The 17,202-nt window shown below is 36.5% G+C and overlaps 3 protein-coding genes across 4 annotated transcripts; 1 reads left to right on the top strand and 2 right to left on the bottom strand.

Moving 5' to 3' along the window:
* Positions 1-2,604: 2,604 nt before the first annotated feature.
* LOC103872942 lies at positions 2,605-4,365 on the bottom strand. 2 transcript variants are annotated; one of them, XR_004448390.1, is made up of 4 exons: positions 4,206-4,365; positions 3,818-4,134; positions 3,324-3,717; positions 2,605-3,032 (listed from the first exon to the last, which is right to left on the bottom strand). XR_004448390.1 is itself a non-coding variant. In XM_033272895.1 (3 exons), exons 1-3 carry the CDS (start codon positions 4,239-4,241, stop codon positions 3,624-3,626), a joined length of 447 nt encoding a protein of 148 aa, XP_033128786.1. In that variant the 5' UTR covers positions 4,242-4,365; the 3' UTR covers positions 2,605-3,623. The 2 variants fall into 2 exon arrangements, 1 of the variants encoding a protein (XP_033128786.1); XM_033272895.1 differs by having other exon boundaries at positions 2,605-3,717.
* An 8,297-nt stretch (positions 4,366-12,662) lies between these two features.
* On the top strand, positions 12,663-14,598 carry LOC117125924 (putative nuclease HARBI1). The gene has a single exon (XM_033272896.1). It carries the CDS (start codon positions 12,722-12,724, stop codon positions 14,009-14,011), a length of 1,290 nt encoding a protein of 429 aa, XP_033128787.1. The 5' UTR covers positions 12,663-12,721; the 3' UTR covers positions 14,012-14,598.
* Positions 14,529-15,819, bottom strand: LOC117125925 (24-methylenesterol C-methyltransferase 2). The gene has a single exon (XM_033272897.1). It carries the CDS (start codon positions 15,727-15,729, stop codon positions 14,659-14,661), a length of 1,071 nt encoding a protein of 356 aa, XP_033128788.1. The 5' UTR covers positions 15,730-15,819; the 3' UTR covers positions 14,529-14,658.
* Between the last annotated feature and the right edge of the window lie 1,383 nt (positions 15,820-17,202).

Genomic DNA, 17,202 nt, shown 5'->3' on the forward strand with positions numbered 1-17,202 from the left:
AAAATTAATACATTGAGACCAATTGAGAGATAATCAATTGCAGAATATTTAGCGTTTTCTTAAAAAATTTAGTTCAACCAATTCAATAATTTAATAAACCATTGTAACTTTTTAGATGAACACTTGTAATTATTTATTTGTATCATTGCATTGTCAGATAAATATTTGCAACTGTATAAATGTTCTATTACTTTGAAATGGTTAACCATTGCTTGATCAACCTGATTAACGCAAACTTTAAATTTAATTATTTTTAAAAAAATGTCTATATAAGGGTTGTGGACATTGATAAAATCTAAAGACACAATAAAAAAGAGAGAAATTTCTGCTGTCCATTCTTTTTTTTTTTTTTTTTTGAAAAATAATTTATGTTGTCCATTTTCCAAAGAGATTTTGTAAGCTCAAATTGACAAATGTTAAAATATTATTTTAAAAATGTGTTCATGCGCGATTAATCATTATATAAATTCATACTTTATAACAATTTAACTATTCATTAAATTACCGTATTTACCCTTATGTTAGCCAATTATATAAACTTTGAATGTTAACTAATTATATTAAATTGTCTAAACATTATGTATACATTTATTAGGAGATAGATAAAAAGTGGTATGAGTCAATATTCATTATGTACTCTATAATACATTAATTTTAGCCTAATTTCAGAGATATATTCTAAAGTGAAAATGTTCATTTTTCTGTACCATCATTCTATTATAAATAGGGAAGATTACTAAAATAACATCAAATTATGTTATTATTACTAGAATAACTTATATTTTTTTTTAATTACTAGAATATTTTTTTTATGCCAACAATGCTCTTATTTTCTTTGTTAACAAAAAAAATTAGATTAAAAAAATTTATCGCACGTCATCAAAATTTTTTTTAACGAAACAATTAAATAAGTCTGCTATAAAAAAGCTGCAATACTTGATGGCAGTTTTAATAAACTGTTGCAGATTTATTTTTTACCGAAAACTTAGTATCGCAGACTTCATACCATCACATACTTTCAGAAACAAGTCTACCGCACATGATGATAGATTTGATTACACTCGCAGATTTATTTTACGTTGGCAGACATTTAGTGGCAGATTTTTCCTATGACAGCAGGTTTTGTAATATGTCGAAAGTTTTGTATTGGGATGCAGATTTATCTCGTAGACTTTTTATAATTTAGCAGATTTTTATTTTTATGTTATGGCAGACTTATACTTTCTACGTTTACAAACAACAACTTTCAGAATAAGTATGCTTCTAGTTACGCATACTTACGTCATGCATTATTCTAGTTACCACATGATTTCAAGGGGTGGCAGACTTCTTCATCCAGAATCGGTTAACAACTTAATTGCAGCAGCTGAAGCGAGAAAGTTATCAACCATTTCATTGTGTCATCCATACTATCATACAAACTATCTGTACAATGCTTACTCCGTGGCAGTAATGCCGAGAGATGCTGATACATCAGTCCATGATAATGTCGCAGGAAAAATTTGTTTGCCTCCTGAGGTTTGCAAACCACCAGGGAGACCCAAAAGTTCAAGAACGAAGTCTTGGTTTGAGAAAGGTGAAAATAAGAAATGACCAAGAATGGAGCACAAATGTTCGATTTGTAATCAAGTTGGTCACAATTGCAAAACATGTCCTATTGGTTAGACAATGCGTCATTTGTTTCTGGTTAGACAGTTTGCTATTGTTTTTTGGTTGGACAATTTAGCTTCTGTTTTATTGAATTCTGGTTAGACAATTTGTTCTCTGTTTTACTCTGTTTACATGAAAGTCCAATTTTTTTTCCAGAGAACCACTAATTCGATCTCCCAGCCTCAAATCGATAGAAAATTGACAAATTGAGACATTGGTTTATCACGTTAAGTGAAACAAATTGGTTTATCACGTTATTTCACGATTTTGAACTAAGAATCAAAAAAATCTGCAAACTTCGTAACCCTAAAATTGATCTGAAGAAGATGAACTTATTTACCATTATGCCAATAATAATATTTGGGTGTTTTATCCCCCGTGAAGTGATGGGGGATAAAACACCCAAATACCACCAGAAAGCGACACAACTTATGTTTTCCCTCCATCAATAATATTATTATTCCGAAGCTAACTCAGAAGCGTGTTTGATCACAAAACAGAGCAAATCCGACCGTTGCTTCTCAACAAGATTACTAGCTAATAAGAGTTCAAAGAATGATCAACCAATGGGTTTGAGATCAACGTCTCCACAACCTTCCACATCTCTAGACGAACATAACCTCTAGAAAGATTGATCTCAAAACCAAACCATGAAAATGTTACACATCCGAAAAATGAAAGTACTACATATCCATAACGTTCAAAACATAAAAATACTACATATCAGAAACATAAAATGCTACATATCCTAAAACATGAAAATACTACAGACCCAAAACCTCATCATAGATCTCAGCAGCTAACTTAATACGCATTGCCGGAATGCACTGATTAGAAAGTCCTTCAAAACCACAGCCAATCGCCTTACACTCTATATACTTCAGAGCGTAAACACCACAATCACCAGGCTCTTTATTCTGCGGAACATTTTTAAGTCTTGAAATTCTGAATTACTGTGAACTCTTCCTTTCTGGAACCATTTCTTTCAACAATAAAGGAATCATCTTTGTGAAAGGACAACACTCTTCTAGAAGATTTGTGTTGCTTGGGACAACTGTCTGTATGCTATCGTAAACATGGATTATTTTCTTGTCAAGATCCACTTCTAAAGCGACCCAACGGTCACCATTTATCAAGTGGCAAAGAAACAACTGATCCACATCCTTCAGCCACTTTCTGTTGTTGGAAAACTCTGTAGGGTAATTGCCATTGAACACCTTCTTGTAAGTATCTGAGAACTTCCACGTTTTAGGATCATATTTCTTGTAGTCTCTGACCCACATCTTGACAAACCAAGGCTCAAGAAAAGTTATCTTTGCTGAGTATGGTGAAGGGTCCCTCATAGCTCTTTTATGAAACATAAGCATTGCAGATGCCGTATGCTGTAAAAAAAATTGTCTGTTAGCCACCCGGATTCATGTTGATACAAGAAAAAGAAATAAACTAACAGAATCTGATAGCCACCCAAAACGATCTGTTTTCCACACATTTCTTGGCGTTATTAGCCTCATATAGAAGTGAGTGTCTACATCGTTATCAGTAACAAATTATTAAGAGCAGATAAGGTATTTCTAATAATTAAACTTACTCAAGACTTAGATAATCCAGTAGCTTCTTAAATTTTGTCTCAACAACTTTAGCTAAGGGATCATAGTAGGCTTTAGAGACATCACCTTTTATAATCCTTTTGACAGTTGAGTTACCTACATATGGATACACTTGGGTCTTTGTCAGCTGTGGCTTGCGTTTTTGCAAAGGTCCATCCAAGACTGATGCCGCCAACTGGTCTAACGTGGCACCTAGATTACCATATTTTTGCTTGTCTTCCGAATCAGACCAAGTTCCACCAGAATCCCTAAGTTGTGGAACTTCAACCTTCTCCTTCTTTACATTTTTCAATTCTCTAGCTGGTTTTTTTACTTGTGTTGTTCCAACAACCTTCTCACCACCAGTGTCAAGTAGAATCGGACACGTTAGCTTGACCTTGGATTTTTTGGCTTTCTTTCTAACCACACATTGTACTGCCGCATCCATTTGTGATGAGACTTTGTCTTGGACCTTCCATGACTAATTTCAGCATATAAAAAATTAATAGAAAGTCAAATTTCAAGAGTAAGTTATTTTAAAATGAAATAGACATACTAGTTAAAGGAAACAAATCACTAACCGGGTCATTGCTCTTGACTCATCTTCATGGTTCACATTGTAGTGTGCATCATTTTTAGGGGCATTAGCTTGCATTTGCTCTCTAAGTTGAGCAATCTCTTCTTGTAAAGTGGAGATTTTCTGTGTAAATACCAGCTCGGCTTCACCAATCCTTGCATTTACTTTTTCATCTACAGATGCATCGACTGCAGTCAACAACTTCTCCACAATGACTGTGTCCATACTTCCAACCTTTGCAGTCAATGTGTTCATTGCTTCCATTAGGCCAAGCTGGAATGTATCATCTCGAGTTGAGTTAAGGCTGGATCTGCAAGCATACTACAACACAGTAAACAAACTCAGCAATAAACGTCAAGCATATATGTATAACAAAAGGTTTATATACTCACAGTGGATGTCCTCTCTTTTGGCAATTTTTTCTTCATACACTCTTCTTCTTCACTCACCAATTTCTTTTTCTCTTTGTTTGGTACTGGTGCATTACGTGAGTTCAGGTTCCAATTTTCACTGAATTTACCAGGCTAGAAAATCCCACACGCACGCAAGGGTAACTGTTAAATGCTTCTATGTCTAGGACTCTCTTTGCTTGATCCAACGGAATTCTACTGCCTGGAGAGATGCCAAGTACTCCAATAGAAAAGACACATAGTAAACCAATCATTTTCTCTTCTCAAAAGACCAATTCCTAATTTTAGTGAACAACAACTACAAATCAAAAAGCATTGGACCATGTGCAGGAGAAACACCAAACTCTTCCCAAAATGGCTTATGATCAATCTACACCTCTTCATTTATGTTGAAAGGCTCGCAATTTAAACCTGTAATATCACCAAACTCATATAGCGAAAAATAATTAGCTGACCTTCTATAGCAGACCATATCTCATGGATATTATTAACCACCAATTGGTTTGTAAGTAAATGGTGAACCGCCTTGGCTGACCAGATATAATTCAGCTCTTTCAGCCTCAGAATAACTCCAACAGATGATGTTTTAATGGATTCCCACGCATCTAAACCAACTACTTCTTCCACCATCTGGAAATTAGCCAAATGACAGTTATGATTCATGCTTCCACTTTGCAATGGACATTTTCCCTTTTCATAAAGTCTTGCTGGATATGTTTTTCCACTTTTTGATCTAGTCATCCATCTGAAAAATTGTTAAATGTAGTAAGTATTACAAAATTTAATTTTTCCAAAAACATACAAATGACCAAGACTGAAGAACACAAACGACCAGACCCAGACGATACCCAAACTGATATCAAGAAATGTACAAACGAAAAACACTTCTATCTACTCTGTATTAGAAGAAAATCGAATTCATTTGATACTGAATACTAAAAAAATCGTTTGACAGAGACTAACCTTTGGTGGCAAAATAGGTGAATTAAACTGATTGATGTAGAGAGGAGCTTGTAAGAGTGTCGAATCAACGAGAATATGATGAAAACCTTGAGATTCGACGCAGCTGAAAATTTCAGAAAGGGAGTTCAGGGTTCGTTGCTTGGGTTTTGGATTCACTTTTCCTATGTGAATAGAAGGTTTTAGTGGTTGATTAGGGTGTGGAGATGAAGAAATCGATGAGAAATCATGTTGGAAACTAAAGAGAGGAGTTTGAGGATTTCACAATTTGGAGATTTAGGATTCTTGGGGTCACTGAAGAGAAAAATATCGTGGGAGTAGTTTTTTTTTTCTAAGAGGTTTCACCTTTTTTGGTCAAGTAAGAGTAATTTTGTCTTAATTTATTTTTAGTGGGAACTAATTTTTTTTTTAACCGATGGGGCATTTCAGTCTTAATAATACATTTTCTATCTTTTTTTTATGTGTTATTCTAGTCATTAGTCAAAAAATGTGAGTTATTATAAGTAATTTTCCTAAATACTTTTGTATATAATTCTTATTTTAAACTATATTTAAATTTTAATATTTTTTTCTCTCAAAAACTGCGTGGGTCTGAATCCTAGTGTTTATAACATGAAACATGTAATAAGAGTTTCTACTGAGTGTCGTGAAATATATCAAATGAATAATCCTTATCAACGACATCTAGTTCACTAGATTAGTCCTATTATGTTCTATAAGCTTTTTTAACTTTTAATTATTAAGAAATTTAGTTTTGAAACATAACAAGAGAGAGAGAGAGAGAGAGAGAGAGAGAGAGAGAGAGAGAGAGAGAGAGAGAGAGAGAGAGAGAGAGAGAGAGAGAGAGAGAGAGAGAGAGAGAGAGAGAGAGAGAAAGTTAGGTTTTCTCTCTAGAGTTTCTCCCTCCAAATCTCTTGAAACCCTAGCGCCGTCAACATCTGGGTTCTAATCCGGTGGAGGAGATCGACAGCAAGCTTGCTGTACTGGTCTTCTTCGCCACCCCAGCTTCTTCTTCTTCCTCTCTTTTGCCTCTCTCTCCAATCCTTCTCCTCTCCATCTACTCCGATATGCTTTTCTCCTCTGGACTTCTTCGGCTCGCCGGAGACTTAACAACGGCAAGGCGGGCGTCTGTCAATCCGCTGGAGGAGAAGCGAGGTTTAGCAAGCTGAAGCGATTAGTGGAGCCAGTAGGAGATCTCTCGCGACATAGGGTCTTTTCTTAGATCTGGGTCAGATCTAGGGGTTCACGGTTTGTCGAAAACGGAGAGCGTCGCTGCCTCGCCTGGAGCCTTCCTTACCGTCCTCCAGACCCTCTGTCGTCGTTTTGCTATCCTCTGGTCTGTGTGAGTTCCTCTTCTCTGTTTCTCGCAGGTACACGGTGTAGAGGCCATCGTGGAGGTTTACTCTGTTACTAAATCTGTCTATTTGCACAGCAGTGTGTATGGTGCTTTTGGTTCCGGTGAGCTCCTCCTCTTCGCAGATCGGCAAGGGATCTTGGGCTGTCCCGTAGTTAAGCCGCCGTGGCGTCTGGAGTCTCTCACCTTCGCCGTAGCTCTCGCGTGATTTGAGAGCTCTGCCTCTCACTGCCCTAAATTCTTTTGATTGTTTTATGGCTGCCCAAAGATGTTAGCTGCCTTTCTTTGAGTCTCGTCGAGTCTTCCGACTTGGTCTGTGGCCGGTTTATGCCGTTTCCCTACCGCCTGCTTCCACACCGTGAAACTCAAGAGTCTCTCAAGGCTTGTTGTTGTTGGTATTCCCGGAGTTGGTAGCGTTGTATGGGCTGATGCAGAGCTTGGTCACCTCTTCCGGCTAATGCGATTGCAGCCTTCCGCCCAAGGGGCCCTCTGGTTATCAGTCTTCTTTGAGACCTAATGTTTCCTTTTGCATGGTTCCAGCTTAAGGTGGTTCAGCCATTACAACTCTTCAAATGTATAGTGCAAAGCAACACATCTTTAGTCTTAGCATTAATCTAGTTCACTAGATTAGTCCTATTATGTTCTACAAGCTTTTTTAACTTTTTTTGCGGCTTGTACAACTAAACTAGCTTCTCGAAGCTCTTTGGTTCTGGTTTCACAACTTGTAATCTCTTTTATTACTAGTTAATGATATTAATATTCTTAGAAAGAAAAAAATCCTTATCAACGACTTTCTTATTTTTGCCATTTTTTTTTTTTATACTGGGATACTCATGAGCATCTTGCAATATGGACATACTCTTAAGCTTTAATAAATTACAAAGCAAACTACAAATATTACAACTGGCCCATTAGCCCAAGACACCAATGTTTGTCCTCAATAACATCAATATTATTAAAAGGGAAAAAGTTTTATTAAATCTACTTAAAAAATTGTTTGAACCCTTTCATTAACTAAGAATATTCTGATCTTACATTATTTGGACAAACAATATGTTGCCTTAAATTTCTCTAACAATCATTTAGTCAAAGCTTTATTTATTGGACTCATATCTTTTTGTAAACAAAAAGATTATACCATATATATACGATCACATAAATTTAGTTCACGAAAATATTATCACATACACTTTATTATACTCTTCTCTAAATATGTCTCATTAACTTCATAATTAAAATAAGTTTAAAAATGATATATTATGTTAATTTTATTTTATTTATAAATAACAAATTAATATTTAAGATAAGTTTAAAATTATCAAAAACCCAACAAATCTTTTTTTACTGGTCAACAAAAAACCTACAAATCTATACTGTTAAATTAGCCAAAAACCTTTCAAATAAATTTTAAGTTTCACCAACTAATCAAAAGTAAATTTTATAAAATGCACAAAGATATAATGAAATGTGAGATTTGGGCATTCGGGTCTTCGGGTCAAATATAAATCGGTTTTTTTCAGGTCCAAGTTCTTTGGGTCTTGGCATTTATATCCAACTAGGTATTTGAATATATTTTTTTGTTCAGATTTGTTCCTTTTAGTTCCAGGTAAGTTTGAGTCAATACTCAAGTATTTGTAAAATTTACTATGTAATTTGGCTACGTAATGAGTCTAGCTCGGTTCGAGTATTTAGGACAAAAAAATCTAAAGAATCCTAAATGCCAAAAAAATCAAAACACGAAAATATTCAAAATCAAACATATACCAAAATAACTAAATATCTATAAGACCAAAATCTTACACGAGAACCAAAAATATCCAATATTTTAAATATATTTTTACAATTTGAAATTTTACCCAAAACCTGAAACTATAACAGAAAACGCGAATCCAAAATTTACAATAATATTTTTATACTGAGAACATATATGAATTACTCAAATATACATAATATGAACAAAACATTCTAGGTACTTTGGATACTCGGAGTCCAACAGAGACCCACAGGTCCAAAAAAATTTAATAGGTACTTTTTTCAATCTTGAACCTGAGCCTGTATTTCGTATTGGTTTGGTTCGTTTATCAAATTTAGGTAAAATTTTTATACTTAAGAAAGCGTTACATAAGAGTGTATATAAAAAATCTCGAATAAACTTATTCATAAGTTATATAATTTTAAACAAATTTATGTATTCGATATAATACGACTTTATAACATAATAATACACAATATACTCAAAATACTATCTCATTTCCAACTTCGTATATAACCCTTAAAATCCGCGTTTTCGAAGCGCGGATCAAAATCTAGTTTAAACTTAAAACAATTGAGAGTTAGAGACCAAACAATTTAACTGGAGGAAAAGGTGGGCCTGGCTTCTCCTCAAGTTGGAAAATCGAGATCTTGCCACAAGGACCCGATAGATACTTAGATAAGAAGATAGTGACACGACGATCTATATCTACATTACATATCCCTCATGTCCTTTTCGACGTGAATCATCACGATCTGGAACTGGAATATGTTTTTGTATATAAAAATATATATTTCAGAGACACGATATCACTTGGCCATAATCGAGCAAAAACAAAAGGGAAATGTCTTTTGTTAGATATATTTTCCTGGATCTAAGCACAACTCAGAAAGAATCACGTGAATTATATTATTTTATTAAGGAAAAATAAACCGTATCGACAATTGAAATTATAATGTTCATAGCAGCCGACCACGCGCGTCTCCACTCTTCCCAGTTACTTCCCAACAACACTAATGCCTTTGCGACAAACTGAAAACCAATATACCTAAGAGCATCAGCATCAACGTCCTTATTGGACGTCCTTAGTGTTTTTGGGTTTAAAAATAAATCAAAAAGCCCAAAATCAAAACAAACGGATGTTAACTTAGATCTATTCGATGGGCGTCCTTAGTGGCACGTGTCGCGGTGAGAAGGGTCCGAGACGGTTAGGGCAAAACACGACATTCTTCAACACACATGAATTCTTCCTCTCCCGATCCTCTCTCGACGACGATTCATTTGGCGATAGGGTTCGTCGCACATCTCTCTCCAATCACGGCGACTTCTCTCGAAATCTCTCCATATATCTCCCTAATCTCTCCCCAATCTCTGTTCAGCTTCGATATCATCGGATTTTCCGTAGATTCATTTGAAGAAGGTATGTATCTTCTTCGTTAGGATCCCGATTTCGAATCTGTGTTGTGTGTAATCCTTAAATCGAATCTGTTTATAGTTTATATCTGAATCGAAACATGGGTTTAGTTTAGACCAACAATCGAATCTGCATGTTAGATTAAATCAGTCCTGAATTCGTTTAGTACCTCCTCTGAACCTAACCGTCTGAATCGAAATCTGGGTTTAGTTTAGACCAACAATCTGGGTTTAGTTTAGACCAACAATCGATTTTGTTTGGATGATTGGGTTTTGTTTTCGTGTTGTATCTCCTCTGAATCTGTGTTGTGAACAAAGAATCGTCAATATAGTATCGAATGTGTGTTTAGTTGCTATAGTTTCTTGAGAAACAAAGAATCGTCAATATGAAGTATCGAATGTGGGTTAAGTTGAATGTTTCTTTGCATTGTTTTACTTGCTATAGTTTCGTTGATAGATTGTGATGCTATGGTTTCTTGTGTGCCATTAGAGAACGATGCTATCATTTATTGCTTCTCATCAAACTTGATAGGTTGTACTTGTCTCAAAACAATATTCTAGGTCAGTTAGGAAGTAAGTATTATATTTCTGATAAAAACATTAACGAAACTTGATAGTTTTGTAGTTCTGTTAGGAAGTAACTTTTAAAATATCGTGGTCTGCTACTAGTGTAGTTAACGAAACTTGATTTCGACATTGTCAACTAGAGTTAATAGCTATGTACTTGTAGTTTAGTAATAAGTGTTGATTAGACTTAGGTAGATAATGGTTAGGTGTTATGGAGTTATTACCTGGTTATGTTTGTCCTATTTAATCAGATAGAATATGGTTGAGCTTTAGTATCTCCAAATCTTCTTTCTTTTTCTGTGGGAGTATCAGTCTCTTCTCTGTCCTTGTTGCCATGAAGCCAGGTAGCCAGTACCCTGGTTATGTAGATTTCCTTCATAGCGTTTCAGGAAATAATGCTCAGGGAAACTTTCCTTATGAAAGTTTTCCTTATAGTCTCAACATTGGAGCCTCTCAAATTCCCCCTTTCAGTTCACAACAGACTGAAGCTCCATCCCAGCCTGATGACCCACCAGTGGAGATACCAGTGGAGCGGTTGGTGAGAAAGAAATGGAATCCTGTTGATGACGAGGTCCTGATCAGTGCCTGGCTAAACACATCAAAAGATGCTGTTGTCGGCACTGAACAGAAGTGCCGGAATTTCTGGAAGCGCGTAGGACATTACTTTTCAGCAGCTCATCATGAGAAGAGAGATGGCGAGCATTGTAAGCAGAGATGGCATAAAATAAATGGGGATACAAACAAGTATTGTGCAGCATACGCAGCTGCGGAGAGGCTTCAAAGTAGCGGTCAGAATGACAACGACTTAGTGAAGAAAGCTCATGAGATATACTTTGCGGATCACGGCTCTAAGTTCACCTTGGACCATGCATGGTGTCTTCTGAGGTACGAACAGAAGTGGCTGAGCCTGAACACTCCAAAGTCTGGCGGTGAGAAGAGAAAAACTGGTGAGGATGGTTCCCAACCATCAAGCAGTAACGTTGGTGAGGAAGAGCCCCGTCCTGAAGGTATCAAAGCTGCGAAAGCAAGAAGGAATTCTAGGAAGGGGATGGCTGTCGAGGACTTTAAGAGCGTCCATGAGCTCAAGATGGAGGATTTGGCTAAGAAGGAGAGGCTCTCGAAGCTGGCCATTTTAGACACTCTACTTGCTAAGAAGGAGCCAACGGAGAGGGAAGAAAATGTGAAGAACCAGCTGCTGGCCGAATTTTTCTAGTTTTCAAACCCTTAGAGTCTATGTTGTGTAATATCTATTATGTTTGTGTCATGCGTCTAGTGTCGGAGGAGAAGCTGTGTTCATGTGATTTGAAATCCTAAGAGTCTATGTTCTGTTTTAAAATTATGATTGTTGGTCTTTCAATGTGTGATTTGTGTTTAATTATAAGAATTATTTTCATGAGAGAATGTCTGTTGTGACCTGTGTTCTATGTTCTGTTTACAAATTATATTCTCTGTCTAATGTGTTCTGTTTTGATTATTCTCAGGCAATGGGATTGGATTATTCGTACACGCAGCCGTCTGAGTCGGAGGATTACGGTTTAGGAGGTTCAGCAGACAGTGGAAACAGCTCTACAGAGATGTATATCCAGCTGGACCAAGCTCAGATCGAAGCCGCGCGCCATCAGTACCCTCCCCAGCCTGAAGTGGAGTTTGGCTTCCCCAAGGAGTGCTACTGTGGTGGAGAGCCACTTGTAGCCACTTCTTACACAAGAACTGACCCGGGGAGAAGGTTCTACACCTGCAAGAACAAACAGGACGGAGACTGCCATGTCTACAAGTGGTGGGACGTCGCGGCTACAGAGGAGATCAAAGCACTTGGTGCACAAGTGACCCTCCTCACTGATAAGGTAGATTCGCTTTCATTCGTCGGTTACGAGGAGACCGAGGTGCGGGAGTTAAAGGAAGTTCAATTTGATATGGAGCAGAAATTGGTTAGGTTGGAGAGCATTGTATGTGACTTAGGTAGAAAGAAATCTAGATTTGGTTATGGGTTTGAACTAGTTGTAGGTGTTCTGGTTGTTGTGTTAGTGATAATAGCCATCGGAGTAGCTGCTCGTATGTAGGTTTATATGTCTTATGTTTATCGAAAATGTATGATTATCCTTGTGTTTTGTTAAACCTTGTTCAACTCGGATTATGTAACCCTATCTAACTCGGACTAAATCTTGTTTCAAAGTCTTGATTGAGTTTTTTATCAAAACTCTTACTAAAATTAGTTTTTGTTTTTGCATATACCAACTAAAAGAAAAACGTGTTTGATCATGTACCTACTCTCCCAACTACAAAGTAGTTGTAATATTGAGAAAACGTGTTTTTACATATAGCTATTCAAATAACTAAAATTAGTTGTAACTTTATAGCTATAAATATAACATGTCTTTCAATTACAGAGTCACAACTTTTCTTTATCGATTCACTTCTAAAACAATCACAACCACTTCTCAATAATTTTTAATGGCTTCTTCATCCCATTATCATTATCATAAAGATGATGATGATGAGATCGATCTTGATACTCCTTATGAAGAATTTTATAACAATTGTGCTCTCGTACAAGAACCAGAAGATAGACAACGCCGTAATGTTCATGAAAGACACCGGGAAGAAGGCCACACCTTACTTTGGAATGATTATTTTGCCGACAATCCAACTTACTCTCCCGCTCTTTTCCGCCGACGGTTTCGAATGAACAAAAGTTTGTTCCTGCGTATTGTGAATCGTTTCTCAACAGAGATTCCGTATTTTCGACTATCAGAAGATTGTACCGGACGGACAAGTCTCACACCTCTACAAAAATGTACTGCAGCAATTCGACAATTGGCATACGGTGCTGCGGCGGACTCGGTGGACGAATATATCCGTCTAGGCGAATCAACAGCTCGAAAATGTTTGCACAAATTTACCGCCGGAATAATAACCTTGTTTGGCGAAGAATATCTACGACGTCCATCACAGGAGGATCTGCAAAGACTACTACATATCGGAGAACAACGTGGATTTCCGGGGATGCTTGGAAGCATCGACTGTATGCATTGGGAGTGGAAGAATTGCCCCACGGCTTGGAAAGGAATGTACTCACGAGGAACCGGAAAACCGACAATTGTGTTGGAGGCGGTAGCTTCGTATGACCTATGGATATGGCACGCGTTTTTTGGAGCACCAGGTACTATGAACGATCTAAATATTCTTGATCGATCACCTGTTTTTGACGATATTATTAATGGCATCGCGCCAGAAGTGAACTTCTATGTTAATGATAATCAGTACCATTTCGGATATTATCTCACTGATGGTATTTATCCGAAATGGGCGGCTTTTATTCAATCTATTCGACTACCACAAAATCAGAAGCATTCATTATTTGCTCAAACCCAAGAATCAGTTCGAAAAGATGTCGAGCGTGCCTTCGGAGTCCTTCAGGCTAGATTTGCCGTTGTCAAAAATCCGTCAAAGTTATGGGATAAAGAGAAAATAGGAAATGTTATGAGAGCATGTATCATACTCCATAATATGATTGTCGAAGATGAACGGTCATCATTCACTCAGTATAACAAATTTGAGTTTCAACCAAGAGAAGTTCCGGATACATTTACCGTCAACATGCCTTCGAATATCAGTGAAAATGTCGGCACTACAATGGATCGTCGAACAAGGCTTCGGAATAGACAAATCCATGAAAACTTAAAACACGATTTGATTGAAAATATATGGGCTAAATTTGGACATCTTCCGAATAATATGTAATTTTAAGTTTTTATGAATAAATTGTCAGTGTTTTAATTTCTGAACTTTGTATTTTTTTTCCACTAATAAAATGTTTGTAATTTTAAAACCAAGTTTAAAAAAAAATTTATAAACCTAAGGACCTATCAAAAGTCCCACCCATAATCAACATTTTAACAAAAGTCCTTAACCAAAGTCCTAAACTACATAAACTAATTAAATACTCTAAGGACCATTCTAAAAGTCCTATTGATGCACTTGCTCTAATGAAGCTAATTTTGATTTCTTGTCGCGCCACGCACAATTCTCTTTTATTTTTAACTTAAAATAAATAAAAAATCAGACACTGACTCGCACTAATCAACTGCTATCACACGCTGTCCACACCTAACTACAAAGTACATTAGTTTACAAAAGTACCCTTCTAACAGTTATGAGTTCTACTTAAAAGTGCTATAAATCCACTGTGTCTCGTCGGCGCTAAGCTTCCGGCGGATTATAAGATACCCAGATTCACTTATTTAGGCACCAAAAAAAAAACAGTAATACCAAATTAAAATTAAAATCTAAAGGAGTAGTACATTGACTGACTGACTGACCAAGCAAAATTAAAAATCCATGATAAAATAAAAATAAAAACAAACTGAGATCGGGCAAATGATAATCGTTTAAGACATAGGTTTCCGGCAGAGAATCATATGCATGGGAGAGAAAATTTCAGTTTCGCCTCCTCTGGACAAGAAATCAGCAGTCTTAAACAACATCTCATGAACATCGACGGTTCCCTTAGGCGCAACTCCAACGGCAGACAAGATCTGAACGACAACGTGGTTCCTCCAATAAGCGAGGCGACCCATCTTAAGCCTAGTCCACCACGGCTGAGCCGGTGGAGCGGCAAGATCCTTCTCCTTGACAACTTGGAACCCAACTTTCTTGGCGGCCTGGGCTATATCGGAGTAAGCCCTAAGGCCAGGAAGCGCGTCACCCCTCTCGATCCCTTGGATGACCTCCACGTGTTCCTCATCCTGGGCGTTGAACTTATCAGTGGTGACCCACTCGTACGATACATACAAAGATCCGGGTTTCAACACCCTGTAGATCTCGGCGTAGACTTCTTCCAGGTTCGGCGCGTGACACGTCGCTTCGATAGAGTACGCGCCGTCGAAGGTATTATCATCGAAGGGCATCTGGAGGAAGTTACCACACACGACCTCGCAGAGCGCGTCGAGTCCTGCTTTCCTGTTGTGGTCACGCGCTCTCTTCACCTGGTACTCGTTGATCGTGATCCCCACCACGTTGGCTCGCGAGTGGGATGCAATCGCGCGCATCGGACCTCCCACGCCGCATCCGACATCGAGGATCTTTTGACCCGGTTTCACTTGGATCAGATCTACGGCCATCTCTTCGTGGAGGCGCGTGGCGTCACGGTGGGATTTGCCTCGGATGGAAGGAGAGAAGTGGAAGGACTGTCCCCATCCCCACTCGTAGATGTCGGTGACGAGGTTGTAGAACGTGTCCACGAAGTCCGGGACTTTCTCGGCGGTTTCGATCTCTTTCGGACGGCGGAAGAACGACCAGTACTGTTTGTACTTGTCTTGAACTTTCTCCGCCGAGATGGACCCGCCCGATAGATCCAACGCTCGTTTCCCTTTACGCTCCGCTGGTCCCAGGACGCACAGGAACCAGTAGATTCCGCCGGCTACGAGAGCTCCAGTGAAGAAGAGTGCGACACTGTCCATTTTTTAAAGAGAGAGAGAGAGCCGAGAGACGAGAGACGTTTTCGTTATTGCTGGTTGACAAGTCAGAAGTGATAATAAATAGATGGCAACATAAGTATTTATTTTTTGTGGATGGACTCCCTTTATTTCGCATTTAAAATTATTATTAATGAGAAGAAGCCTCTGATTTGTCCTTTGACTTGAAAAATCTATAGATTCTTCTTTTTTTTGTGAACGAGTATATCCAATGAAACAAAATATTTGAAGAAAAAAAACGCTTAGTCAAATGAAAATTTATTGCAAACTCCACTACACGAAGTTTTCGTTTGTAATTTATCTAAAAGAAACAAAAAAAGTATGTTTCAAAAAAAAAAAAGAAACAAAAAAAGTCATTCTGTGTAATTAAGTTTAGTAATTACTCTAAAGAAACAAAACTCTATTATGTACTTTTTAGTTTCATATTTTTAATTGTATTTTGGTCCATACAATCACACATCACTTTTATGATTTATAAATATTTTCTCGTTTATTATTTTAGTCCTTAAAAATAGATCTCATAAATATTTTAAATTTTGTTTACAAATTTTAAATTTTACACATAAAATTAAATAGAACTTTAAAATAAGATTTAAAATATTTTAAGCAAGATTTAGACAACAATAATATAAAAAAAACTTAACAAAAAGATTTTAAAAAATTACATGAAGACATAACTATTACATTAATTTAAATATTACAACAACATTAATCGTCAGGTAAGTTTGATCCTGAACCTTCAAAATTTTCAAATATTGTCTAGATGTTTTGTGTAATTGAAGATGGTTGTTGTTGTTGTTGTTGTTTTGATGTATTTTCGTACAATTTTTTCTTGTTCATATCGAATATATTCATGAATATCAATATCATCGAAAATAAATTAGTTTTTTAGCAATGTTTTATGTTTCTCTTTTACTTTTTTGTTCCGATCTACTGTATTTACAAATATAAATATTACCCGATTTCAACAACTTTTAAACTCGTAATCTACAAAGTAAAAATGAGGAAGACCATTTTTACTTCGAAATACAGTAATAGATCATATATGCATTACGAAAATCATTTTATGAAATAATATAGTATTTTATTTGAAATTCAATATTAATTAAGTTGTTTTCATTTAAATTTTTATATTTAATATAATATTTTATTAATTAAAATTGTTGTAATATGTTTATTTATGTCCTAGTTATTTACAAAAGTTTTATGAATTCAAATTAGTTATGACAAATATAAGGACTTTATTATAAAATATAAATAATTTTGAAGTTGAGTTTGAAGTTTTGCTTTTGGAGAAGAACATCTTTAAACTTCAAATATAGAGTTTTGAAAATTTCAAAATAGAGTTTCTTTTTTAAGATGCTCTTAGAAAAACTGTTCAAAAGAATTAGTAGTGATGTCATCTCTAATCCAACACTAGAACTCTATTTTAGTGTGATTTTGACGCCAAAATCTTCT

The sequence above is a fragment of the Brassica rapa genome, chromosome A06 (assembly GCF_000309985.2).
Source record: "Brassica rapa cultivar Chiifu-401-42 chromosome A06, CAAS_Brap_v3.01, whole genome shotgun sequence".
NCBI classification, from domain to species: domain Eukaryota; kingdom Viridiplantae; phylum Streptophyta; class Magnoliopsida; order Brassicales; family Brassicaceae; genus Brassica; species Brassica rapa.

Bases quoted from the DNA above. Each gene is read 5' to 3' on its own strand.
- LOC117125924 (XM_033272896.1), top strand. From the start codon at position 12,722: ATGGCTTCTTCATCCCATTATCATTATCATAAAGATGATGATGATGAG.
- LOC117125925 (XM_033272897.1), bottom strand. From the start codon at position 15,729: ATGGACAGTGTCGCACTCTTCTTCACTGGAGCTCTCGTAGCCGGCGGA.
- LOC103872942 (XM_033272895.1), bottom strand. From the start codon at position 4,241: ATGAAGAAAAAATTGCCAAAAGAGAGGACATCCACT. The intron at 4,135-4,205 runs GTGAGTATATAA...ACTGTGTTGTAG, and splicing joins CAAAAGAGAGGACATCCACT to TATGCTTGCAGATCCAGCCT. The intron at 3,718-3,817 runs GTTAGTGATTTG...TGCTGAAATTAG, and splicing joins GAGTCAAGAGCAATGACCCG to TCATGGAAGGTCCAAGACAA.